The 26,015-nt window shown below is 52.6% G+C and overlaps 1 protein-coding gene across 1 annotated transcript in view; it reads right to left on the bottom strand.

Annotated features, from left to right (window-relative positions):
- DLL3 (delta like canonical Notch ligand 3) overlaps positions 1-26,015 on the bottom strand; it is a 235,936-nt gene that overhangs the window by 123,082 nt on the left and 86,839 nt on the right. Inside the window, exon 7 of the mRNA XM_029913205.1 lies at positions 8,285-8,399. Within this exon, the coding sequence (XP_029769065.1) occupies positions 8,285-8,399 (115 nt within the window). The remainder of the gene's footprint in view (positions 1-8,284; positions 8,400-26,015) is intronic.

Genomic DNA, 26,015 nt, shown 5'->3' with positions numbered 1-26,015 from the left:
ACTTGTGGTGCATACATAAAAACGTGTAATTTTAATGAGAAAATGGATACAGGGGCTGGGCGCCGAAGGTGATGGTGGAACGGTTTGATCTGGTGGCCCAGGAGCAATTGTTCGGGGTATCAGAGGGGGAGCCGTGTTAGTCTGGATCTGTAAAAAGCAACAGAGAGTCCTGTGGCACCTTATAGACTAACAGATGTATTGGACCGAAGAAGTGGGCATTCACCCACGAAAGCTTGTGCTCCAATACATCTGTTAGTCTTAAAGGTGCCACAGGACTCTCTGTTGCTGTTCGGGGTAGTTACAGATGAGAGGAAGTCAGCCGTCTGTGACAACAACCGTCCATAGATTTCGAGGCTGATGAATATGTTGAATCAAGGGCCCACGAGGGGCAAATCCCAGGGGAAGGGAAATACCCCGGTGCCCCACGTTAAGAGAAGTGACTGGAAATAGACCGAACCCCAACTCTGATGATAAAAAAACCCCAAGCGAGCCCCGGTTTAAAGCCTCTACCCAAAGGGCAGGCAGGTATTCTGCCATCACCGTGGGGCTCCCAGACATATAAAACCAAACTGCCCCAATCTTAACCCCACCCCCACTACAATCACCCCAGAGGCAGCAGTCGGGCAGGAGGAAATCGGGTCAGGATCGAGCCTTGGGAGAAGAGTGAAGGATTTATTAAGAATGCTAAAGGTAAATGACGCAGGCTGTAAGGACCGGAGGGACACGGCGGCCCCAGCCACTTCAGTCAAGGAAAGTTGGGTAAGAGAGGAAGACCGGTTTCCTGGTGAGAGTTTAACTATCTTAGCTTTGGCCGAAGGCCCCGGGACTCCCCCTTTCGCCAAGATTTACTTCCAGGGTGAGGATTTTGAAGGTGATCTCGGTGCGGACATTAGGAATCTACTTCCCGCTGCTGGTTTAATAGGTACCGATACTGTAGCCGTGCCTAGCAGGTTCATAGAATAACTCGCAGCTGGAAAGAGTCTGGCTTGGCCATGGCTATGGACAGCAGGGGGCGCTGCAAGAGACAAGGGTGGGAAAGCGCCCTCAGGCCCGTATCCGCTGAAAGGCGGAGTTTGTCCCCAGAGAATGGGTTGGGAGATTGCCGGAGAGTCTGCTCTTGAGTTTAATGGAGGCTCACCAGCACAAGGAGAGGAAGGCGGCTCCGAAAAACACCCCGGCTGAGGGAGGAAAGGGGAGATGTTTTCTAGGAGGTGGTTGGCTGTACAGGGAGGCTCCCGGGTGAGGTTTACAAGCAGGGGCTTGTGCCGGAGGCGTGGAGGACGGAGTTGCTCAGGATTGCCCCTTTGCTGGACACTTCGGGGTGGAGAGAAGCCGTGAGACGCTCGAACAGAATTTCTAGCGGCCTCACAGGTTGGTGAGAGTAACAAGTTACTGGGGGAGTTGCACCTTACGGCAGAGGTGTAGGAGGTTAGAATCATAGACTATCAGGGTTGGAAGGGACCTCAGGAGGTCATCTAGTCCAACCCCCTGCTCGAAGCAGGACCAATTCCCAACTGAATCATCCCAGCCAGGGCTTTGTCAAGCCTGACCTTAAAAACCTCTAAGGAAGGAGATTCCACCACCTCCCTAGGGAACCCATTCCAGTGCTTCACCACCCTCCTAGAGAAATAGTATTTCCTAATATCCAACCTAGACCTCCCCCACTGCAACTTGAGACCATTGCTTCTTGTTCTGTCATCTGCTACCACTGAAAACAGCCGAGCTCCATCCTTTTTGGAACCCCCTTTCAGGTAGTTGAAGACTGCTATCAAATCCCCCCTCACTCTTCTCCAGACTAAACAATCCCAGTTCCCTCAGCCTCTCCTCATAAGTCATGTGCTCCAGCCCCCTAATCATTTTCGTTGCCCTCCGCTGGACTCTTTCCAATTTTTCCACATCCTTCTTGTTCCAAAGGACCCAGCAAGGGATTTCTGCAGGCATTGCCCATCACTTGGAGGGCGTGATTTTCACGAAGGATATAAATGGCAGTGGCTGACTTGACGAGTGATTGCTACCCAGCGGGTGCCGAAGGGTTCCCATGCTGGTGGGGAAGAGCAGGAGGTGAGGGGTGTCACGTAACCATGTGGGGTTGTTAAAGGGACTGGCTAGAACCGACACAGATCAACGGAGACCAGAAAGACAACAGGCACCCTCATGGCAGGACGGTCACATCTAGCAACCACCAGCCAAGAGGAAGGAGATTTCCACCGCTCTGCAGGACGCAGAGCGCGACCCCAGCCGGAGAACAAAGAGGAAAAGTGTCAGATGGCAGGTTTAAAAGCAGGGCCGCTGGGGAGAGACAGAGCGCTCGCTTGGGACTGAGGCAGCGAGAGGGAGAGGGAGCCAAAACACGCTAAGGAGGTGTTTGCCAGAGGGTCTGTCGATATCGTGAGGCCCCTACCCGGACCTTCGTTGAACGGAAAGAAATATATGGCCTGGTTGTGGTGGATCCTACCAGCAACTCTAATATAAACGCTGAAACCGGCTACTACCCTAAGCACCGTTCTAGCCGAGTACCTTGTCCCCAGAAAATCTTGTCAGACTGCGGTGCAAATTTCACGTCTGTGGTTTTCAAGAAGTTCCGGGAGTTTTGTGGCGCGAGCCATGGGCAGGCTGCTCCCATCAGCCAGGCATTAATGGTCTGGTAGGAAAAGATTCAACGGGACACTGAAGTCTATGCTGAGGATGGGTGCTACGTGGTGGGAGAATGACTGGGGTGCATGGCTCCATTATTTGAGGACCCCACAAATCGATGGGGTTCACCCCCTTTGAGCTCCTTTACAGGAGACAAGTGAGGGAAGCCCAAGGTTAAATTCGAAGCTCTTGGGTGGGTGGGACAGAGGAGACAGGACAGCCTGTAGTGGGGTGAGCATGTCACTTTGTTTTAAAGCGAATTTAAAGGCTAGGACGGATTAGAAGGCTTTGGGGGTCTCAGCTGTTCAGTGTGGCAGGCAGGCTGCAGAAAGGCCTTTCGCTATCGGTGACTTGGTGCTAGTGTTGATTCCAGTGAGGAAGAAGAAGATGCAAGATCGGTGGGAGGGATTTTTCGAGGAGACGGAGAGTGAACGAGGTGGCTTATGATGTAAGGAAGCCGCGTGGCAGGGGAGCTGTGCAAACAGTGTCTGCCAATAGATTGAAAGCTTCCCACAAAAGGAAGGGGGACCTGATTGGCTGAGGAGGGAACATTTCCCGCCCCTTTAATTGATCTGGTAAGGGAGAGTAAAGAAGAGACTCCGCTGGAGAGCAGCGAGATTTGGGAAGGTGTTAGACCCCACAGGCGGGTATTTTCCAACCAGCCAGGATTAACTAACAAAGCAGCGCTTTCCGTTGAAACGACAGGGCCCGCCCTGCCCCATTGCGCCAAAGCAACAGCTCCGGGAGGAAGTGGAACGCAGGCTAGATCCGGGAGGGATGGGGGCGTCTCCTATTGGGACGGTACCTAAAAGGGATAAAACCAGGAGATGGTGTGTAGATTTTAGAAGGGTGGACGCCCTTCACCCGACCTGACCCTGACGCCACACCCCGGAGAGGGGACCTGCTGGAGGAGGGTGCAAAATTCATAAGCACTCTGGCTTTGACTCGTGGCTATTGGCAAATTCCCTTGGACGCTGTGGCCTAGGAGAAAGTCTGGACTCTGGCCTATAGGAGTTTATGGTTATGCCCATTGGGTTAATCAGTGCAGGGGCTCCCTTTCAGAGGCTCATCAGTGAGATGTTGCCAGGTTTGCAGACCTTCACCAGGGCTGATGTAGAAAACTTGGCTATTTTTAGTGGTTCCTGGCGAGACCACTTGAGCCATGGGGGAATTGTAGTGCAGAGGCTTAGAGAAGCCAGCCTCCCTGGCAAAGGGTCCACAGGCAAGATGGGAGGCCGCAGGGGTACGTCACGGAGGACACGGGGCGAGCAGCCGCTTTATTCGCCCTGACCCTTTAAAAGTAGAAGCATTCAGAATTGGCCTGCCCCCAAACCAAGGAGCAGATCACCACCACCAGCGGACTGGAAAGGGCTTTAGTGACACTGTGGCCCCATAATAGACCTTACAAAAAAAGGGGGAAGCCCGATCAGGTGATAGGGACTGGGGCCTGTAAAAAACTGACCCCCCCCACTGAACAGAACTGTCCTGGAGAGGGAAGGTTAAGCCATCATTTGGACGATTAAGCAACTTAAGCCTTAACTGTCGAATAGAAAATTTAAGATTTTAAGAGATCGCTCCCTGCTAATATGGTTGCGACCAAGCCAAAGGGACCAATCCCAACCTACTAGGCTGGAGCCGAGCTTTGCAGGAGTACAACATGGAAAAAAATCTGTATTAAGGGAAAAGAAAATGTAGTGGCCAATGCCTTGTCAAGAACAGAGGGACGCTAAAGAGTATTCAGGAGTGTCAGCGACACCCCTTCCTACAGAGTGTTTGCATTGGGGGGTGGCATGCTGGCAGACTCGGGGCCAGCTCATGCCAACACTGACAAATACATGGCTGGGACCAGCCTGGCTCACCTGTGTGTTAGTATCGTTAAAACAGGCATTAGGAGGAGAAGAATGTGTTTAGACTTTAAGGAATGCTCGTGAGTTGCTGCCGGCATTTGTCTCACTTATAACATCTGTATCCCCCGTGGTAAGGGAATATCTGAGCGTTCGCATTATAAGCCTCTGTAAATCACCAGAGAGGAAAGGGTCATTAACCATTGTGAAATGCTGGTCTCCAGCTGAAGGCGTTATGTCCTGCTCAACAAGGACCACCCAGCCACACCAGATGAACTATTGTGAAAGGTTAAAGAGGACAAAAGATTGTGTTGTTTCATCTTCATGAAGAGGGGAGGAGAGTAGACTTGCAAGTGGATTCCTCCCATCAGCTGAGTCTGCAGCTCAGCACAGAAGCGGGGACGGGAATAAAAAACCCCGAATCAGAAGGAATTGGATCTTCATGTGGCTTGGACTCTGGGGCGCAAGGATTACTAGGCATAAGCAAGAGATCCCCAGCCTAAGTTAGCTCCAAAGGACACACAGAGCTTGCGTATCATAGGAGCTGCTATTACGTTTTGAAATTTAAGATTGGAACGTGTGTGTGTGTGTGTGTGTGTGTGTGTGTGTGTGTGTGTGTGCGCGCACCTGCTTTAACCTTGTAAAGAACTTGCTCGTTTCCTTGTCCCGTGTAATAAATCTCTAGCTAGCCAGTCCTGTAATAAACCATGAGCACTGTCTTTGGTGCAAGATCTAAAGTGCAATTGATCTGGGGTAAGCGACTGGTCCTTGGGGACTGGGAGTAACCTGAATTTTGCTGGGATTTTTAGTGTCATGGGCCATCTATCACACAGGTGGGTGCACCTGCAGGGCGAGAGAGACCAGAGAACCCACGGGGACGGTCTGTGACTCCATACCGAGGCCGTTACAGCGCCTGAGGAATTTACACTTGATAGTTGGTTGGTGAGACCGAAGGATAGAATCACAATCAGTACAGGGCTTGTGCCCTGGTTCCTAACAGCCTGCACTGAGGTTGGTATCATGCCCTTGAGCCACTGCAGGACAGCTTGACAAAGGGATAGGGAGGTGATGGGGGGGGAACCCGAGACCGATTCTGACCTCAGTAAGGGCCCGATCCTGTGCCGCTGACATCAGCTGCATCCGGCGCTAGATCCACTCCCTTACAGCTGGGGTAAATCAGGTGTAGCCTCGTCAGAACCAGGGCCCTTCCCTCCATGCTCCCTGGGCTTCCCCAGGCTCCTGGGGGCTGGTTGGTTGAACTCTCCCGGCAGCGAGCAGCCTGGGCCGGCCTCAGCGAAGGAATTAGGGCCGCGATCGCCCCTCGCTGCCCTGCTGGACTCTTTGGCTCGAGTGCCCTGGGCTCCTTGCTGATTCCCCCCCAGTGCAACCCAGCTCCCAGCTGGATCTGAGTGGAGGCGATGCTAAGAGAAGCCCAAGTTAGGCTCACACCCACCAGGGAGCGTCGCTGCTGGAAGTCAGGGAGGTGCTTCCCACACTGGGCCCCATTGGAGACCAGCAGAACCCCTGTCCCTCAGTTTGAGGGGAGGAACCCCAGAGCCCTTTCCGTGCAGCCTGGGGCTGAGTGCCCCAGCAAGGACACCTCCGGCTATGGGCCATGCCCCACCCCAGCCCTGCCAAAAGCTAATAATCGGTGCAGGAGGCATTCCAGGTGTATTACACCCCCAGCTACCACAGCTGCACCTACCGCAAACCCGCCCAGCCCGGCTCAGGCTCCATAATCCCCAGGGCCGCACCGAGCCTGCCTACAGAATGAACTGAGACTCCGAGAGGGACCCCTTGAGGCCAACCGGCAGAGGGGTTTACAGGGACACGCTGAGTCTGAAGTCAACCTAAGCGGTGGCAAAGGAAGGTCTCTACCAGAGCGGTAACGCGTTGGTCGTCCTAACCGGCGCGAGAGGTACAGAAGGATGATATTTAAGCAGCTACAGGTGCGTCCGGTTTCATTAAAACGGGATCACGGCCAGCCCAGCCGGGAGAAGTTTAGCTCACTCAAAGTCTGTTAGATGAGACTGGATCTTGTTCGTTCAGGCGAGCAGGCGGGTTAAGGTTTTATTTTACCCGTAACCAGTTGTTTCCAAGACTTCTGCTCTACTGGCATCTGCTAAGTGAACTGATTCTTGATTTCACTACAAACATATCTAAGGGCTGGTCTCTTTCGCCAACAGACGCCGGTCCAATCAAGACGTCTCTCTAATAGCCTGAGACCAACATGGCTACACTCACCCTGCAAATCTCCAAGGGCTGGAAGGGAAGCAGCGATGAGAGGTGAAGCTGGGCGCTGTTTCTTTGGGACCAGCCGATCTGTGAATTCTGCGAGGGGCCAGCGGACCAGGGGCTGCGCCTGCCACGGGGAAGCCTGGGGGCAAGCGTTTGCCTGGCGCCAACCTGAGCGGGCTAAACAGGGGGTGGCCGGTGACCCCCCAGCAAGTACAGACAAAGCTTCCTGACGCGAAGGGGAGGTGGAAGCGAGCTGCCGCACAGCCCTGGGGACCCCGGGAAGCATCACAGGCTGCCCTGAGGGATCTTTAAGAATTTGGTCCTCCCCGAACCGACCCCAGCAGCTGATCAGCAAAGGGGAAGGGAGGAGAGCCCCTCGTTCTCACTGGGTTTCTCCCTCTCGCTCTGCGGCCAGCCCCCGGACAGGCGCTCAGCGCCACCTAACCCATGCTGGAGCGGACGGCAGCGCCGGCGCCAGGGGGCGTTTTTACGTGTTAAGGACGGAGCCAGCGAATCGGGTGCAACTTCCCCCCTCCCCCCAGCACAGTCCCCATTTTCTTATCAGCAGTCCCCACACGTACGCACGCTGCACCCATCACCCAGTGCTGCAAAACCAGGGGCCACTCTGCAATCGGGGGAACACACTGCGCCCCAGAGCCCACGTCGACCCTCCCCTCCCCGCCCTGCCCCCCATTTGGATGGCGTGGTATCCCCCATGGTAACTCTGGCATCAGTCGGAGTGGTTCCATCTCTCCCCTCCCGCACATGCACACACAGGGGTGTTTTAAGGGCTAGATTGGTGCTGACGAGCGCTCACTCCCCACAGGGCCATATGAGGATATAACGCCCTCAGCTACAATAGCTCCCCACAGCGCCCCCTTGGGCATTACCAGAGTATAAGGCCCCAGATGCCATAGTCCCATTATTGCACCTGCTCCAGGCCAGTGCTCGTTCCCCACAGCGCCCCCTTGGGGCCTTAGGGGATATACCACCCCAGCTACCCTAACTCCAGTACTGCACCTGTTCCAGGTGAGCGCTCACGCCCCACAGTGCCCCCCGGGGGCATTAAGGGGGTATAACACCCCAGGTACCACAGCTCTGCTGCTGCAGCTGCTCCAAGCCATCCCAACCCGACCCACGGGATTCAGCCAAAGCAGCCGGCTTTGCGTTCGGCCCGAAAAACACCTGGAAAGGAAAGTGATGAGCTTATACGCGGCCGCCCGCAGGGGGCGCTGCTGCCAGCATGCAATGCAGCCGCTCTGAAGCTGCCTCAACAGCCCCTGCCTCCCCCATGGGTAGACACTGCTGGCAGTTCCTACCCATTGCAATCACCCCCCTGCCCCTCCCCCACCCCCGCATACACACACTGGTCTTAGCTTCATGCACCTTGGGGTCATGCATGTTACCCCCACCTCCCCAGAGGAGCGGGCATGCGGCTCGGGGTGGGGCTGGGGCGGCAGGAAGCACACGCGCCAGGGCTGGCTGGGTTAGGGATCGGCAGGGGTGGCGAGGAACGAGCGGGAGGGGGGCAGGGGGGAGGTCGCAAGCGCACCGCGTATCTTCATTACCTCGGTGGCAAAGATGCAGGGCTCCGTCTGGTCCGGGATAATATAAATAGGGCGATAGGGGCCTTCTTTGGGGTACCCAGCCGGGGCACGGGAGAAGATCGGCCCCGATTTCTTACTGCGAGAGAGAGAGAGAAACAGCGTCAGTGATGGGGGGGGAGAGACGAGATTACACAGCCGCGGCAAGAGGGCCTGAATAAATCCTGACCATCAGGAGGCGATATGTGGGCGGCATCGTGAGGTCACGGCCCGTGGCCCCTGTTCACCCGGTTAAAAGGGGAAATCAAGACCGAGCAGGAAGGCTAGAACCAGCTGTGGTATCCAGTGGTTGAAGCCAGGACTGCTGGGTTCTCCTCCCAGCTCGCTGCGTGACCTTGGCTGAATCAAGCAGACTAGGGGAATTATGTACCCAGCTTCCATTAAAATAATCACATGGACTGTGGCAGTGCCGAGGTGCCCCAGTGATGGAGCAGGGCCCTATGGTTCTAGGAGCTGTACATTTTTATTGCTATTCGGTGTATTACAGTAGTGCTTGAACCATGGGGATCCTGGTCCATCCTTGAATGCCTAGGTGCTACCGTAATTCACCTAATAGCAATAAAAATATCTTATGGTAGCACCTAGGAACCCCAATCACGAACCCGGCCCCCATTGTGCCAGGCGCTGTACGAACAGCGAACAAACAGGATGGTCCCTCTCTCTGGCCTGACTGCTAACTCAGCCCTGAATCCCTGTGCGGATCTAGAGCGCACATCTCCTCTCTGCTCAGCATCCGGCCGGCCTGCGTCCCAGTGTCTCAAACCAGACCGGAGCTGCCAGAACTCGTCAGCTTAGAAAAATCAAGCTGGCAACATCTCCAATAGGGTGGACAACTCGCCCCCCCCGCAAAATCCCAGGTCCCCTGCTCCACAAAAACATTCCCTGGCTGATCTGGGCCAGGGGAAAAAGACGATGTATACTCAGAGCTGTCTGGACAAGGGTACTTCCATCCCACGGGAAATTCTGATATTTCGTTCGGGATGCGGGGGGGATCAAATTTCCTCACAATGAAAAAGTTCAACCCTGAAACGGCGGGGTGCGGGGGGACGGGTGGGGAAGAGAAGAGTCAACATTTTTGAAAAATACTTCCTTAGAATTGTCCTGTGGAAAAAGTCACCAAAAACGGACAATTTTACAAACCAACCAACCCACACCAATTTCACCCAACTCCCTACACCTTGTCAAGAAAACATTTCATTCAATCAGATCTGTGGATGGGGGCTGTAGAATTTAATTCCTCTTAAGAAGCTGCCTTCGACTCCAAGTTTGCTAGCCCCCCGCCCTCCCAAGAAAGCATTCGCAAAACTTAATGGCAAAACAGATGACTGGCTAGAGCATCAAAGGTATTGTTAGCCATATATATATATTAGGCATAGTATACACCATGTTCATGGGTATTATGCACACGGTATTAATATACATTATACATAGAATCATAGAATATCAGGGTTGGAAGAGACCTCAGGAGGTATCTAGTCCAACCCCCTGCTCAAAGCAGAACCAACCCCAACTAAATCATCACAGCCAGGGCTTTGTCAAGCTGGGCCTTCAAAACCTCTAAGGAAGGAGATTCCACCACCTCCCTAGGGAACCCATTCCAGTGCTTCACCAATAGTGTTTCCTAATATCCAACCTAGACCTCCCCCACTGCAACTTGAGACCATTGCTCCTTGTTCTGTCATCTGCCACCACTGAGAACAGCCGAGCTCCATCCTCTTTGGAGCCCCCCTTCAGGTAGTTGAAAACAGCTATCAAATCCCCCCTCACTCTTCTCTTCTGCAGACTAAACAATCCCAGTTCCCTCAGCCTCTCCTCATAAGTCATGTGCTCCAGCCCCCTAATCATTTTCATTGCCCTCCGCTGGACTCTCTCCAATTTGTCCACATCCCTTCTGGAGTGGGGGGACCAAAACTGGACACAGTACTCCAGATGAGGCCTCACCAGTGCTGAATAGAGGGGAATAATCACTTCCCTCGATCTGCTGGCAATGCTCCTACTAATATAGCATGTAAGTATTGGGAAGTTACATATTATGCTCTCCCCACAATTCTGTTCACCCATGTAACGTATCCCATCATATGCTGCAAAGCTGAGGCCAGGTTTGGATTTAAAAATAGGATGCCTGTCAAAGCCAAGACACATGAACCACGTGTCCCAGCACGGGGTAGGATTTACCTCGACGCCCAACTCTTTTGCAAGGTAGTCTCCAAACCAGAAATAAGCGAAGGGCAGAAGAAAACCAAGTTACGGAACTGGTACAAACTGGTGGGTTGGATTTTAGCGATGGGTACAGAGTAGGGTGACCAGATGTCCTGATTTTATAGGGACAGTCCCGATTTTGGGGTTTTTTTCTTATATAGGATCCTATTACCCCCCCACCCCCTGTCCCGATTTTTCACACTTGCTGTCTGGTCACGCTAGTACAGAGTTTTGTAACTTGTAAAATCAGACTGTAAATACTACTGGCTGAAAGGCTATGAAGCACACTTCTTTTCGTATTGTACTACTTTGTCCTTAGCCCATAAATCAAGCCAAGTTTGCTTATTTGGTCTCTTGACCAAATAAGAACAAACCTCGAGTGCAGGGTGGATTTAAAAAAAAAAAAATGGATTTTTTTGGGAAAAAATAAAAATAATTTGATTTTTATTAATTTCAATTAGAACAAGTTTTTCTTTTTTTAAAAAAAAAGCTCGTTCAAAACGAAATCTGAATTGAATGTAAAATATATGTTAAGGCCTAAATTTATAATCTCTTCAACCATTTAAATAAACAAAAAATGCTGAATCCATAAGCCTCTATCAAAATTACCGCGTTAAAGGCCGTTTTTCCATATAAAGAAAGAATCAAGGGAAAAAAACAGTTAACTTTTGAGGTCAAGCTTTATAAATATGGCACAATACGTCATGTACTGTGTTACGGTCTTGTTTCATTTAATAAAAATAAATGTTATATGCTGTTGCATGTGTTTAATTTCATTCCCGGTACCATCCTAATGCAGTTTGACAAATCATGAGCCAAAAATAAAAATAAAAATAATATATATTAATTATCTAGCAAATAAGCAATATCATTCACCATTTTCCAATATACTAAAACTGTACAACTAATGAGAACCTGAAAATACTAAGCTATATAACTGCTTAAATAAATACATATGGGTATAGTGTTCCCTCCTAGGTAGCAAAAAGATAGAGCCTTTATGCTAGATTTGGTATATTTCCTTGTAAATCAACATGTTTTAAAATGGTTCTAGCAAGCAATGAGAATGTCCCTTGGTTTAGAAAATAAAGGAAGTACGATGGATGAGACGATTCAATCGAGGGTTTAAATGCAGCGTTCCACCTGATGATTTAAATCAATCCACCCTACACGAATATAGGCAGACACCTGGCTGCACCTTTTAGTCAATATTATTTAGGTATCTAAAGATGCTGGCAGGCCCCTAACACAATTGTCAAAAGCACCCAAGTACCTAACTCTCATGGGCACTTCTGAAAACGCCCCCAGGTGTCTAGCTGCGTCTTTAGGGGTCTAAAGGCCTTTGACAATCTGCCCCCATGTTCATAAGAATAGGGTTTTCCCCTTTAACGGTACAGTAGAAACAGGAAACTTTCCCTTTTCAGCCATTGCAGGCCCGGTCTAAGGCTTGGTCTACACTCTAGAGTTAGGTCAACGCGAGGCAGCTTACGTCAACCGAACTCTGTAAGCGTCTAGACTGAAATGTCGCTCCCACTGATTTAACCTGCCCACTACACGGCCTTAACACCACCTCTGCGAGAGGCGCAGCGCTTAGGTCGACGTCCGCAACGCAGTGTCTAGGCCAGGGGTGGGCAAAATTTTTGGCCTGAGGGCCACATTGGGGTTGCAAAACTGTATGGAGGGCCGCCCCCTGACTGCCCCCTCAGAACCCCCAGCCCATGCAACCCCTCCTACTCCTTGTCCCCCCTCCCAAGACCCCCCGCCCCCAACTGCCCCCCGGGAACCCACCCCTATCCAACCCCCCTGCTCCCAGTCCCCTGACTACCCCGACCCCTATCCACACCCCCAGCCCCTGACAAGCCCGCCGGGACCCCACGCCTATCCAACCCGCCCTGTTCCCCGTCTCCTGACCCCATCCACACCCCCGCCCCCTGACAGGCCCCCCGGGACTCCCACGCTTATCCAACCCCCCCGTTCCCTATCCCCTGACCGTCCCCCCGCAGAACCTCCGCCCCATCGAACCACCCCCTGCCCCTTATCCAACCCCCCCCGCTCCCTGTCCCCTGACTGCCCCCTGGAACCCTCCGCCCCTTATCCAACCCCCCAGCCCCTTTACCATGCCGCTCAGAACAGCATGTCTGGCAGCCGCGCCGCCCGGACGGAGCTAGACACGCTGCCGCTCTGCTCGGCAGAAGCACGCCACTCCACTGCCCAGAGCGCTGCCCGCGTGGCGGCGTGACTGCAGGGGAGGCGGGACCGCAGGGGAGGGGCCGGGGTCTAGCCTCCCTGGCCGGGAGCTCAAGGGCCGGGCAGGACGGTCCCGTGGGCCAGATGTAGCCCGCGGGCCGTAGCTTGCCCACCTCTGGTCTATACTGACACTACATCAATTGTTGTTGCCTTTCAGAAGCCATCCCACAATGCCCCACGCTGACAGGTCAATCGATGCAAGACAGAGAGTGTCGTGTGGGCGAGCGGAAGCGATTTAATAACCGCGGTGGCCGTACGTCGCCGTAACTGAAGTTTTGTAGGGTAGACTTGCTCTGATAAAACTGCCCCAACTGAGGCAAACGGTAGAGGAAGGATTTAAAACGCGCTCAGCGTGACCAGCCCAAGCATTCAAAATCACGAGTTGGGCCCTAAAAACCAGGAGATCGCGCATGCTTTGTCTAAAGACAAAAGTTGACCCGTTTTAACTACCCCGGCATAGTCAGAGAGGTACAACAGCCATCGTGTGGTCACAGAAATGGGGTATAACAATAGTCCCTAGCTCTTCGACAGCAGATCTCAAAGCTCTTTGCAAAGCAGGGCAGGATTATTATCCCCATTTTACAGATGGGGAAACTGAGGCACAGAGGGGCACTGACTTGCCCAAGCAGCCAGGAGCCGACCCAGGACTAGAACCCGGGTCTCTGGAGTACTCCACCCCCCAGGCCACACTGCCTCCATCCAGGGAGGGGAATTAACTATAGTGATAAAAGGCAATTCTAGCTTGGTATAACTGCATCCACACAAGGACTTGCACCAATAGAACTGAATTAGGGTTACCATACGTCCGGGATTTCCCCTGACATGATGCATCTTTTTCGATCCTCCGCCCTCTGTCCAGGCGGATTTTTCAAATAAGAGGAAATAAATATCCAGGATTTTTGCAGCGCAGACACTGCAGTTCAGAAAGAGCAATCTCCGCACCCCGATTGGTCCCTCCCCTGCATTCACTGGATCCTGCCCACCCTGGCCTGGCCCGCCAGGTAAGCGGAGCCACCAAGCGCCTCTCGGCTGGGCCACCTGCCCCGCTGCAGGGCTTCAGACTCAGCCGGGATGGGTGACAGGGTCAGGCCCCAGCTCCCTGCCCTGGGGAGAGGGAGAGGCCTACAGGGAGGCGCTGACTGACAGGCTGGCACTGCATCCTGGGCCTGTACCAGCCTCCCTGCCACCATGACAGGGAGCACGACACTGCCCCCCACCTCGACAGTGAAGCTGCAGGTATCCCCTCCAGCACCCCCAAATATCCCCTCCAGCACCCCCTCAAGTTCTCGCCTAACCTTGGGACACCTGGAGCTGGGTCTTCGAGGATTAAAAACACCAAATATTGCAAAACTTGCAATCAAATTGCAAACGTTGCTAACAGAAATGGTCTTAAAAATAACGAGAAGTGACAATTATTTTTTTTTAAAACACTCCCGTCTTAGTCAATTGCAGCCAACACGTTCTAGAAAGGTTTGATGTGCGTCCACTGCTGGAGGCCAGACTTGCAAAACCTTGAGCTAGTCTTTCCAAGCAGCTCAGGGTGTTGGGACCTGAGCGCGGTTGAAAATCCGGTTGCGAGGGTCACAGTGGGAGCTGCTGCGAGGTTTCGCAAATCGGCCTTTTCTGGAGGTAGATCTGTGGGAGCAGCGCTCTGGAAAACAAACTGCATGCCCAGTTGTGTGTTTGTGGAGTGTTAAAAGCTACACAGTGGGGGCTGTGCCTCGGAGAACCTGGCATCTCAGAAAATCAGAGATTTGTAGATTTCAAGGAGAGAATGGACCACTGTGATGATATATGGAGCTATACCTATTTCATAGAACTGGAAGGGACCCTGAAAGGTCATGGAGTCCAGCCCCCTGCCTTCACTAGCAGGACCAAGTACTGATTTTTGCCCCAGATCCCTAAGTGGCCCCCTCAAAGACTGAGCTCACAACGCTGGGTTTAGCAGGTCAATGCTCAAACCACTGAGCTATCCCTGCCCCCCAATCAATCAATCAATCAATCATCTAGTCTGACCTCCTGTATAACACCAGCCGGCAAACAGCACTGAATTGACAGCAGATCTTTTAGAAAACTGTCCAATCTTGGTTAAAAAAAAGAAAACTGTCAGTGCTAGAGAATCCACCAGGACCCTTGGCAAATTGTTCCAAAGCTTCATTCCCGTCACTGTTAAAATGCATGCCTTATTCATAAGGCATAAAACCCGGGCCATGGTAACTCAGAGACAGAGGCAGGGAAAGCCCCTGAATTCTGCAATGGTTAGATATACGCCCTGCCATAAGCTTGCGAATTGTCCCTCTGCTGGCATGGAGGGACCACAGAATTGTAGAAGTGTCAGACTGGAAGGGGCTCCTGAGAGATAATCTAGCCCAGGCCCCCTGCAGCCCTGACAGGGCTTTATCCCACCTGTCCTTAAAACCCTCCAGTGACGGGGATCCCACAACCTCCCTTGGACGCCTGCTCCAGAGCTTCACTCCCCTGAGAGTTAGGAAGTTTGTCCTAATATCTCACCTAAATCTTCCTCGCTGCAGATTACGCCCGTTACGGCTTGTCCTGCCTTCAGTGGACATGGAGAACAATTGACTCCCGTCCCTTTACACCAGCCCATAATGTATTTGAAAAAACGTATCGGGTCCCCCCCTCAGTTTTCTTTTCTCCAGACTAAACACACCCAGTTTTTTTAACCTTTCCTCCTAGGGCAGGTTTGCTAAACCTTTGATCCTTTTTGTTGCTCTCCTCTGGCCTCTCTCCAATTTATCCACATCTTTCCTACAGTGCGGTGCCCAGAACTGGACACGATACTCCAGCTGAGGCGGCACCAGCGCCGAGAAGAGCAGGACCGTTACCTCCCATGTCTTACCTACAACAACCCCAGAACAGTATTAGCGTTTTTCACAACAGCAACACGTTGACTCATATTCAGTTTGTGATCCACTGTAACGCCCAGATCCTTTTCAGCCGTACGACCCCCTAGCCGGTTATTCCCCATTTTGTGGGGCTGCATTTGATTCCCCCAGCCCCCTCCTAAGTGAAGTACTTTGCACTTGTCTTTATTGAATTTCCTCTCGTTGATTTCAGACCAAATTCTCATGTGCCTGACATTAAGCATGTGTTTAAAGTTCCAGTAGCATCAGGGCCAAAATCAGCGCCCGCTTTTTAAAATGTCACCCTACGTGATCTAAGGCAGTGGTTCTCAAACTAGGGCTGCTGCTTGTTCAGGGAAAGCCCCTGGCGGGCCGGGCCAATTTGTTTACCTGCTGCGTCTGCAGGTTCGGCCGATCGCAGCTCCCACTGGCTGCAGTTTGAATGGGGGCTGCAGGAAGGGCGGCCCACGCCGCTTCCTGCAGCCCCCATTGGCCTGGAGCGGTGAACCGCGGCCAGTGGGAGCCGCGATTGGCCGAACCTGCGGTCGCGGCAGGTAAACAAACCAACCTGGCCCACCAGGGACTTTCCCTGCACAAGCGGCGGCCCTAGTTTGAGAACCACTGATCTAAGACACCCGATGCCATGGTGATGGGCGCAGTATGTGGATATGACATTAGCAGCAGCACAGGTCAAGAATCCCGAGAAGTGCTTTCCGATTCTCAGAGTGGTGCGACAGAAGGATGAGCTCCAGAAAAGCTGGGATGCTTTTAGGCCTCATGAAGCTATTTGATCATCTAGTCTGGTGGGGAACAACTGGTTCTTAAAATTAAGTCATGCCTCAAAATGCAGCACAGGGGAAAGCTTTTGGTAAGGATTTGCAAACACACGGTTGGACTTTAAGTGAATGAGCCCCTCAAAGCCCATGTTTAAAGACGACAAATAAAAAGGGTCCTCATGTTTTCCATAACTCCCTCTCACCATCTGGATAAAAACTGGGTCTGATCATTCAGTGTGCGTGTCTCAGAAAAGTGAAGAATTGCTAAATGGTCCGATCGAGAGCTTTGTTTGTTATATTTTAATCATTTATAATTATGGACAGTGAGTGAGTGTTGATCAGGGTAACACTTCCCTCGGGCCAGCAACGCCTTGCCTGTGGTTCTGCCACCTCTCCTTTTATATGAAAGTGGATAAAACAACGTTATTGCTAACAGGACAGAGGTACCATATTGTGCCGAATGATTTTAGTAAGCAATACGCCAACCTGTAATGGCCCAAAGCCCTTTTTACTGGGAAAACCCCGGAGCAGAATGACATGCAACAGAACGACACTGAAATTGTCCAAATACCAAAAATGGTGCAAATAGAAACTTCCGCATGCGTGCTGTAGGGGTTACTTAACATGCTTGACGCTGATTGGAGGAAGGTTGAGAAAGATAGAGTGAGGAAATGTATGAAAAGACTTAAGTGAACAAGGCCCAAATCAATGAATCACAAGGCCAGAAACTGAAGGAAGGGGACGGAAGGACCAGACCAGGGATCAGAGCTGGTGATGTTCTTCATGAACTCCCTGGTGCCCCAAAATGCTGTAAAACTTGGGCTCTCTACTTATGCTGTCTCGTCTGTTTAGTGTCGGTCATAAAATCTGTGTTTGGACATCCGAATTGACAATAATTCTCTCTGAAACTGTATTAAATAAAGACAAAAATCTATGAAGTCTAAATTGGGTGGACTTATGCCTCAGTTTCCCACCTTACTCTCCCAACAAGCCCGGCCTCCTGCATAGCCCAGGCTGGTGAATATCTTCCACTTGAGCGGTGGTCTTCGGACTTGTCTGAGACAGCAACCAAAGAAAAAACAGCTTATCCCTGCAGGGATCGAGGATATGAATCTGAAGGAATCGAAGAACTTTGGATCGTCTTTCTAGACACATTTGGATAAAACAAACACACACACACCTCCCAAGAGATCTCAGAGAACGCCAGACCGGCATTCCACCTAAATAGGAAAGGGGAGGAGGGTTTATATACATTTCTGTACACTTTTTCTTAAGTACTTTTCTTAATTAACTCCCTCCCTAAGGGGTTGAGTCCCGGCAGCATTGCCTGGTCTTGCAGCTTTGATAAGTTGTAAAACTGCATAATTCTACCGGAGCCCTTGAAGCAGGTGGTATTCAGGAACGCATATGCTGAAAGTCATCTAATTTCATGTTATTGATTTTTACATTAAAAAAAAAAGAAATGAATCCCAGATTTGCCCCCAGTTAGCTCTGTACCGATCCCAGTGACTGAAGATTATTATTTGATAATCTACGCCTCTCTCTCACGCTGCTGCCCATCTGTTTTCAGATCCCCTCTGATGCGTCTCTTCTCCCTTTGCTTACACCTTTCTTATATGCCCCACAGAATATGTTCGGATTCAGTTGGTAGGAAACAGACTTCGTACATACCACGTGGTCTGCACTAATGGGCCAACACACAGTAGTCAGCCTTGTAAGGATTGATCCAGCATTCGGATCCGTTACTGTACGATGAAGTCACAGCATAATTTTAATTAACCCGTGGTCTTGTGCGCAGAGTCCCACCTAACAGACAGCTTTAATGACACGGCTTCCTTGAGCACAGTTTAGAGCAAGGGATTAAGGAGGCGGATGTCTAGGTTCTTTTTCCTCGATTTGGGAGGGGAGTAGACCTAGTGGTTAGAGCAGGGAGGGCTGGGAGTCAGGACTCCTGGGTTCTGTCCCCAGCTCTCCCACTAACTCAGTGTGTGACCTGAGACGATTTAAGTCAATCGCTTCCTCAACCATAAAACGGAGACAAAGCTGGCTGAGAGGGGTCGCTCTCAGATGGCTGGTTCTATGGAAGGGCAAATGATTCCGACATTTAAAAACTGTTAACATAATCTGGATCCAGTCCTGCCCCCATGTGACCCCTGCTGTACACATGTGACCCCCTTACTGAAGTCACCACAGAATCTGGCACTACGTGTGTCTTTTGCAGCATCAGACACATTAGAGCCGGATGAAACATTTTTTCCCCCCTGAAAAACATTGCGACTAAGAAAGTTTTCAGAAACCAAACAAAAGAATAAATTTAGCTTCCCACCTCCCATCTCTCCTCTTCACCTGCACTATTTCAAGGAGGGAGGGAGCAAGGGACGGAAAAAGAAAAATGTTTTGCTTTGTTCTTCTTTCTAAAAGAAGAAGATTCCACACAAAAAGTCCAAAATGTTTTACTTCGTTTCCACAGAGAATCTAGAGCACATTTTCGCCAGCTCTAAGACAAACTGAGATGTTCAAAGCAAAGACCTCTTCTCTCACTCAACTCTGTTCTTACCCCGTGGCAAAGCATGAACAGGATCTTTGTCTATTACGCCTTCCCACAGGATGCAGATCCCAGTCTGTACAACACAGACTTGCCGTGTCAATATCACTGTCTGATATGTGATCTGTAATCACGTCCGAGCAAGCACCCATCCCAGTATGCGCCACAAACACAACCTACATCTGAGAGTTCCTCCTTCCAGACCGCTCAGCCCACCCCCTCGGTCCTCTCTTCCCAAAGAGCTTTTATATACAACCACCTGCCTCCATGAGTCAATAGAACCCACTTAGCTCTTTCCCAGAAGATATTAAAAGATGTTCCAGGCACACAGACAGACAGACATTGTTGTTATTATTATTAAGTTGCTCTGGGGCTATTGTTATGATCCTCTCACTCAGAATTTCAGCTCTTTCCTAACTAAGTGGCTAAAAAACAGTCTCCCCTAAAAGAAGGTCTGAGATCTCATCAAGCCCTGGGGAACAAACCATAGCTGAAAACACTCCATCAGATCTAGACAGCGTACCTGTGGTTTATTATGGCTTTGCCTAGCAGTTCCAACTGAGAGCGGGGCTCCCATCATGACGGAGGCTAAGCTGGCCCAAACAGCTTACAAACTAGCTCAACAAGACGAACAAAGGAAGGGTTATTCTCTCAGATGGGGAAACTGAGGTAGAGAGAGACCTGCCCAATGCAGGGTAGCCTGTGGCAGAGTTGGGAACTAAACCCTGGTTTCCTGCATCCCAGCCCCGTGCTTTAACCACAAGGTAAGACTGCCTCTCAGCTGTAACGTCTATAGCCGGACCCCGAATGATCCTTTCCTAGGCCAAGCAACTCCACACCTTCCCCGCAAGCCTCGCTCCTAATGGCACGGCTCCCCTGCTCTGGCACCAGCTCCTGCGCCCCGACCTCCCGAGGCAGAGACGCAGCGGGATAATGGGCCGCGCAGACGCAAAATTCACTAGCAACGCTGGCCGCCCCTCTTCCTAGCAGGCGGCGCGCCCTTCCCCGGAACCGGAGCCGGTCTCCCCTCCCCTCCCTCTGCCTGGGGAGGGAGGAAATCTATTTAGTATAAAGACATGAAGTCCCTGCTCAATCAACCCCCACCCCCGGGCGAGGTTCATCGCTGCCCTATGGCCCCCTTGAGCCAGCTAGTCCGGTGGATAGCGTGGGAGGGGCAGGCACACCTAAGCACCGCCCTCTCTCTCAGGGGCAGAGCTGGCACAGAAGCCCCTCCTCCCACGTTGGCATGGAGGGGCACGTCAAGGCGGCAGACTGGGTCGGTTACAGCAGAGATGCCAGCTAGGGCAGCCCCATACCCATGCCACCGGTGGGGGGGGGGGCTGAAATGGCCCAAGCTACCTCCCCGTGCCCCTGCACCAGCCCTCGTGCCCCTCCCCGGAAGAGAATAGGGTAGAATTCCCTCTAGCTCAAACAGGAGCCAGGGATCAGGGCCGTCAGCATAGATGGGGCCAGGGGGTGGGGATATCTAGTACAAAGCATTGGGGTTCAGGGAGCCAGGCGGAGGGGGACCAGACAGAGCTGCCCAGAGCTGGCTGGGAGCCCGTTTGCAAAGGGGCACCTCCTGCTGGGCACAGGGGACTCTGGATCCTGCCCCCCTCCGCAAGCCCGGTAGAGAGGAGAAGCCAAAGGAAAAGGGGGAAGTTGAGGCGCTGTGAGACAACTCAGGGAAGCTCTGGGAGGTGTTTAAAGGAGCTGCCATCTGGCAGAAGCAGCCTTCGAAAGAGGGGCTGTGTTTTCCAAACAGAGGGGTACTCGGGGGGTTGGATTCACTCACCGCTGCTCAGCAGGGTCTGCAAAGCCAGGTGCATCCTCGCCACGCCCCCACCCAGGCTGACAAATCTTGGGAGACCCCAGGCCTGCTGGCACAGAGCTGGGCCCCAAGGAGAGCGCTGAGGCCCATTTCACCATTGCCCTGGTTCCTTGCACAATGATCACCCAGGTTACCATAATACACCTAATAGCAATAAAAACATAAGCACCTAGCACATGACTTCGGTTCCCAGGTGCTACCGTAATACACCTAATAGCAATAAAAATGTACAGCACCTGGCACATGACTCAGGTTCCCAGGTGCTACCATAATACACCTAATAAATAAGAATAGTAAGTTCAGCTGCTGCAGCCCAGGTGTGGCAGCCCTGAATGGGATGGAGACGCGTGGGGGTGAGCTCCCAATCAGGGACAGCAGCACCAGGTCCCTGGGGCTGGGGATGGGTTTAACACGCCCACATCCTCGCCCGTGGCCCCACCCACTGCTGTTGCTGCACCCACTGCATGCCCCACTCAGCTTTCCCTCCAGCAGCAGTGTAAACACATTAGCTGCCCCCTGGTGGCCAGTCTGAGGGGAGGATAACAGCTCACTACTGCTGCCGGAGGCTGCCGGGGGGGGGAGGGGGGAAATGCTATGCACCAAGCGAGTGTTATAATCCCCTAGGGGTCCGCAGTGTTTCAGCATCCTCCCCTCCCCATTGTCCTTTGGCCCAGTGGCATGTGGGCTCCACATCATACAGGAACACCACCACCCCCCCAGTAAAATCCCACAGGGGCGGGGCTGGGTCTCGGGTCTGGAAGCTGTAAGCCCAGGGACCCCACCGTCCTCCAGGCTCCCAGTCAGAAGACCCATCCCCCCAAATACAGACACCCCTCCCACACACACACACAGCAGGGTGGCACACACCCCGGATTGCCTCTCACAGCAGTGCAAGCACTGGGTGCTGCTCTGGGTCCAGTTCGCTCACTGATGGGGCTGCATATGGCATCCTCCCCTGCCCCTACAACCTCGGAGGGTCAATATCCCAGCCCCTAGGGGCCAGGCTGAGCTGGTCTCAGTACTGCCTCCCGCTGGGCTGGGCTGGGTAGTGCCCAGGCCGAGCCAGGCCCAGCCGGAGCTCGCTCGCTCGCTCTCCTGCCCTCACACAAAGCACCCACGAGCCGGGCAGTGGTGGGGTCTGTGCCTCAGCTGGGGGGAGCTTTCAGCTGCACTGAGATGGTGGAGATGCCTCTCCCACCCATCCCCCGCCTCCCTACCTGCAGCTGTGCCCCCCCTGCCATTCCCTTCCCACCCCCGATCCTAGCACACACCCCCAGCTGTTCTCCCTTTGACCTCACAGCAGACAGCGCCCCTGCCAGGCGAGATGGGTTTCTAGGAAGAGGGTTGTATGGGAAATGCATGCCCCTGGGGCGGGATTTGGGGGGACGGGAGGATGTCCCCAGGAACCAGGGGAATGCAACTCCTGATGGGATAAGGGCACTCCCCGCCACTTTCCAGCACTTATGGGGTTAAACGGTTTGTGCAGCACTTCGCTGTGTGTAGGGAGAGCACAGGGCAGGCCAAACCTCAGGGTCCCCCAGGGTCTCTAGGAGGAGAGTGGGGTCTAGTGGTTAGAGCAGGGGGCTGGGAGCCAGGACTGCTGGTTTCTATTCCTGCCCCGGCCCCTGATTCTCACTCTGGTCCTGGGCAAGTCCCCTCCCCGCTCTGTGCCTCAGTTTCCCCATGGTGCCATGGGGGCGTAAAGCAATTGCCAAGCTTCTCACGGGACTTATCTTCCCCTTCCAGCTCAGGGCAGGAACCCTGGCTGCTTTATACCCCTCCACTCCCGCTCTCTGCCCTGCATAGACCCAGTGAGCTGGAGTCGTTAGTTCCTGAAGCCTCCAAGAGTCAGCATCATTATCCCCATACCGCTGGTGGGGAAACTGAGGCACGAAGTGGTTGTCACGATGTCACCCGATGAATCACAGAAGAGCTGGCGGTAGAACCCAGGAGTCCTGCCTCCCTGCTCTAACCCCTAGACCTCACTTCCCTCCTCTTGGCTTGGAGAGAAGCCAAGAGTCCTGTCTCCTAGCCCCCTCTGCTCTAACCACTAGACATCACTCCCTTCCCAGAGCTAGGGATAGAACCCAGGAATCCTGGCTCCCAGCCCCCCTGCTCTAACCTCTAGACCTCACTCCCCTCCCAGAGCTGGGGAGAGAAGCCAAGAGTCCTGTCTCCTCCCTCCATCCTGCTCTAACCCCTAGATCTCACTCCCCTCCCGGAGCTGGGGAGAGAAACCGGGCTCTCTGACTCCTGCTCCACTCAGTGGATAACACTGCCTCATGTGCAATGCCACATTATTAAAAGATCCCCACCCAGGCAAGACCCCCACTTACTCCATCAAGCACCCATCCTCTCGCGGTGCCTTGCAGGTCTGAGCTCCAGCAGGGAAGCTGTGCTCCCAGGTCGCCCGGCTGCGGGGAAAGCAGCTCTCGCCTGTTGCCGGGACTGAACCGGCAGCTGCTGGATCCAAACACACGCACCCCACCCTGCCTGAGCCGATGGGGCAGCTCCGTGAGGCTGCAGCCAGTGAGAGGCCCACAAACCGCTCGCCGTGGTTCAGCTGTTAGCGAGGGACACAGGCCCATGCTGGCTTGATATGGGGTTTGTCCTAAGCCGTCTGTAGCCCCTATTTGCCAGAGGACAACGGAGAATCCATCCCACCCACCTGGCAATGGGAGGTGCCAGGTGCAAGCCCTTGAGACCACCTAGCTCGCGCTGCCACGGCCCCCTCTTTCCCCTCCCCTGCCAGAGCCAGGCGACGGAAGGCCAGTGCATTGGGGTCTGCCTAAAAGGGGAACCTCAGACTGGGGTTAGAGACGGGCTCGCAGATCCACCGACCCCCCGGAGCAACAGACCTGGCCCCGCTCCATCCACGCTGCTGCTGCAGAGAAGCGAGGCAGGGCGGGATTGGATCCAAAGGGGACAAAACTATCAAGGCTGCTCCGGACAGAGGCGGACCCTGGCTTTATCTCCGTTTCTCCCGCTCCCGAGGCTGCGCTGCCTGCTGTCACCCCATGGGGGCTCCCTCAGTCCCGATACTCAGCTCCGTCTAGATTCCCGTCGCCAAGAGGTCCTGGTGGGTCTGGCTCTGGGGTATCGCTTGGGGGCTCTTTAGTGAGGGCCATAAGCCCCAATACAGCAGCCCGAACCTGCCCCCGCTGGGCCGTACAGCAGCTGGGGGAATAGCCGAGTGCAGTCACGCCTCCCCCTTGTACAGTAATTTCCCTACACCCCCCCTGAATTTCCCCAACCCCCCAGTTTTGTGAACTAGTTACATGCCAAACCTGTTGGCTGAACTTTGCGACTTTGGCCTCACCCACAACTATTTCACATTCGGGGACAATATATACCTTCAAGTCAGCGGCACTGCTATGGGTACCCGCATGGCCCCACAGTATGCCAACATTTTTATGGCTGACTTAGAACTATGCTTCCTCAGCTCTCATCCCCTCACGCCCCTACTCTACTTGCGCTACATTGATGACATCTTCATCATCTGGACCCATGGAAAAGAAGCCCTTGAGGAATTCCACCAGGATTTCAACAATTTCCATCCCACCATCAACCTCCGCCTGGACCAGTCCACACAAGCGGTCCATTTCCTTGACATTACTGTGCTAATAAGCGATGGTCACATAAACACCACCCTATACCGGAAACCTACTGACCACTATACTTACCTACACGCCTCCAGCTTCCATCCAGGACACACCACACGATCCATTGTCTACAGCCAAGCTCTAAGATATAACCACATTTGCTCCAATCCCTCAGATAGAGACAAACACCTACAGGATCTCTATCAAGCGTTCTTAAAACTACAATACCTACCTTGTGAAGTGAAGAAACAGATTGACAGAGCCAGAAGAGTACCCAGAAGTCACCTACTACAGGACAGGCCCAACATAGAAAGTAACAGAACGCCATTAGCCATCACCTTCAGCCCCCAACTAAAACCTCTCCAGCACATCATCAAAGATCTACGACCTATCCTGAAAGATGATCCCTCACTCTCACAGATCTTGGGAGACAGACCTGTCCTCGCTTACAGACAGCCCCCCAACCTGAAGCAAATACTCACCAGCAACCACAGAACAAAAACACTAACCCAGGAACCAAACCCTGCAACAAACCCCGGTGCCAACTCTGTCCACATATCTATTCAAGGGACACCATCACAGGACCTAATCACATCAGCCACACCATCAGGGGCTCGTTCACCTGCACATCTACCAATGGGATATATGCCATCATGTGCCAGCAATGCCCCTCTGCCATGTACATTGGCCAAACCGGACAGTCTCTACGCAAAAGAATAAATGGACACAAATCTGACATCAGGAATCATAACATTCAAAAACCAGTAGGAGAACACTTCAATCTTCCGGGACACTCAGTAACAGATTTAAAGGTGGCAATTTTGCAACAGAAAAGCTTAAAAAACAGACTCCAACGAGAAACTGCTGAACTTGAATTAATATGCAAACTAGATACAATCAATTTAGGCTTAAATAGAGACTGGGAATGGCTGAGCCATTACACACATTGAATCTATTTCCCCATGTTAAGTATCCTCACAGCTTCTTGTCAAACTGTCTGAAATGGGCCATCTTGATTATCACTACAAAAATTTTTTTCTCCTGCTGACAATAGCTCATCTTAATTAATTAGCCTCTTAGACTTGGTTGGGCAACTCCCACCTTTTCATGTTCTCTGTATGTATATATATCTCCTCGCTATATGTTCCAGTCTATGCATCCAATGAAGTGGGCTGTAGCCCACGAAAGCTTATGCTCAAATAAATTTGTTAGTATACCTCTACCCCAATATAACGCTGTCCTCGGGAGCCAAAAAATCTTATCGCGTTATACGTGAAACCGCATTATATTGAACCTGCTTTGATCCGCCGGAGCGCGCAGCCCCGCCCCCCCCGAGCGCTGCTTTACCGCGTTATATCCGAATTCGTGTTATATCGGGTCGCATTATATCGGGGTAGAGGTGTAGTTGTACTTACGTGCCTGTGCTTAATTTGTGTTTTCGATGATTTACCTTCTAAAAAAATCTGGCCTGTCTCGCACCCCCAGAAAGGGCATCTCACACCCCCAGGGTGGGCGTGCACCCCAGGTTAAGAACCACTGCTCTAAGTTGTGATCATATTCCGTTGCCTGCGATAAATCTGGTTCCGAAGCCACTCCGGATTTACCCCAGCAAGCAGGATTCAGGTGCTGCG

Source organism: Terrapene carolina, unplaced genomic scaffold (genome assembly GCF_002925995.2).
Source record: "Terrapene carolina triunguis isolate 2854851 unplaced genomic scaffold, T_m_triunguis-2.0 Scaffold517, whole genome shotgun sequence".
Lineage (NCBI taxonomy): Eukaryota > Metazoa > Chordata > Testudines > Emydidae > Terrapene > Terrapene triunguis.
This window is presented reverse-complemented; position numbering and strand designations above follow the sequence as displayed.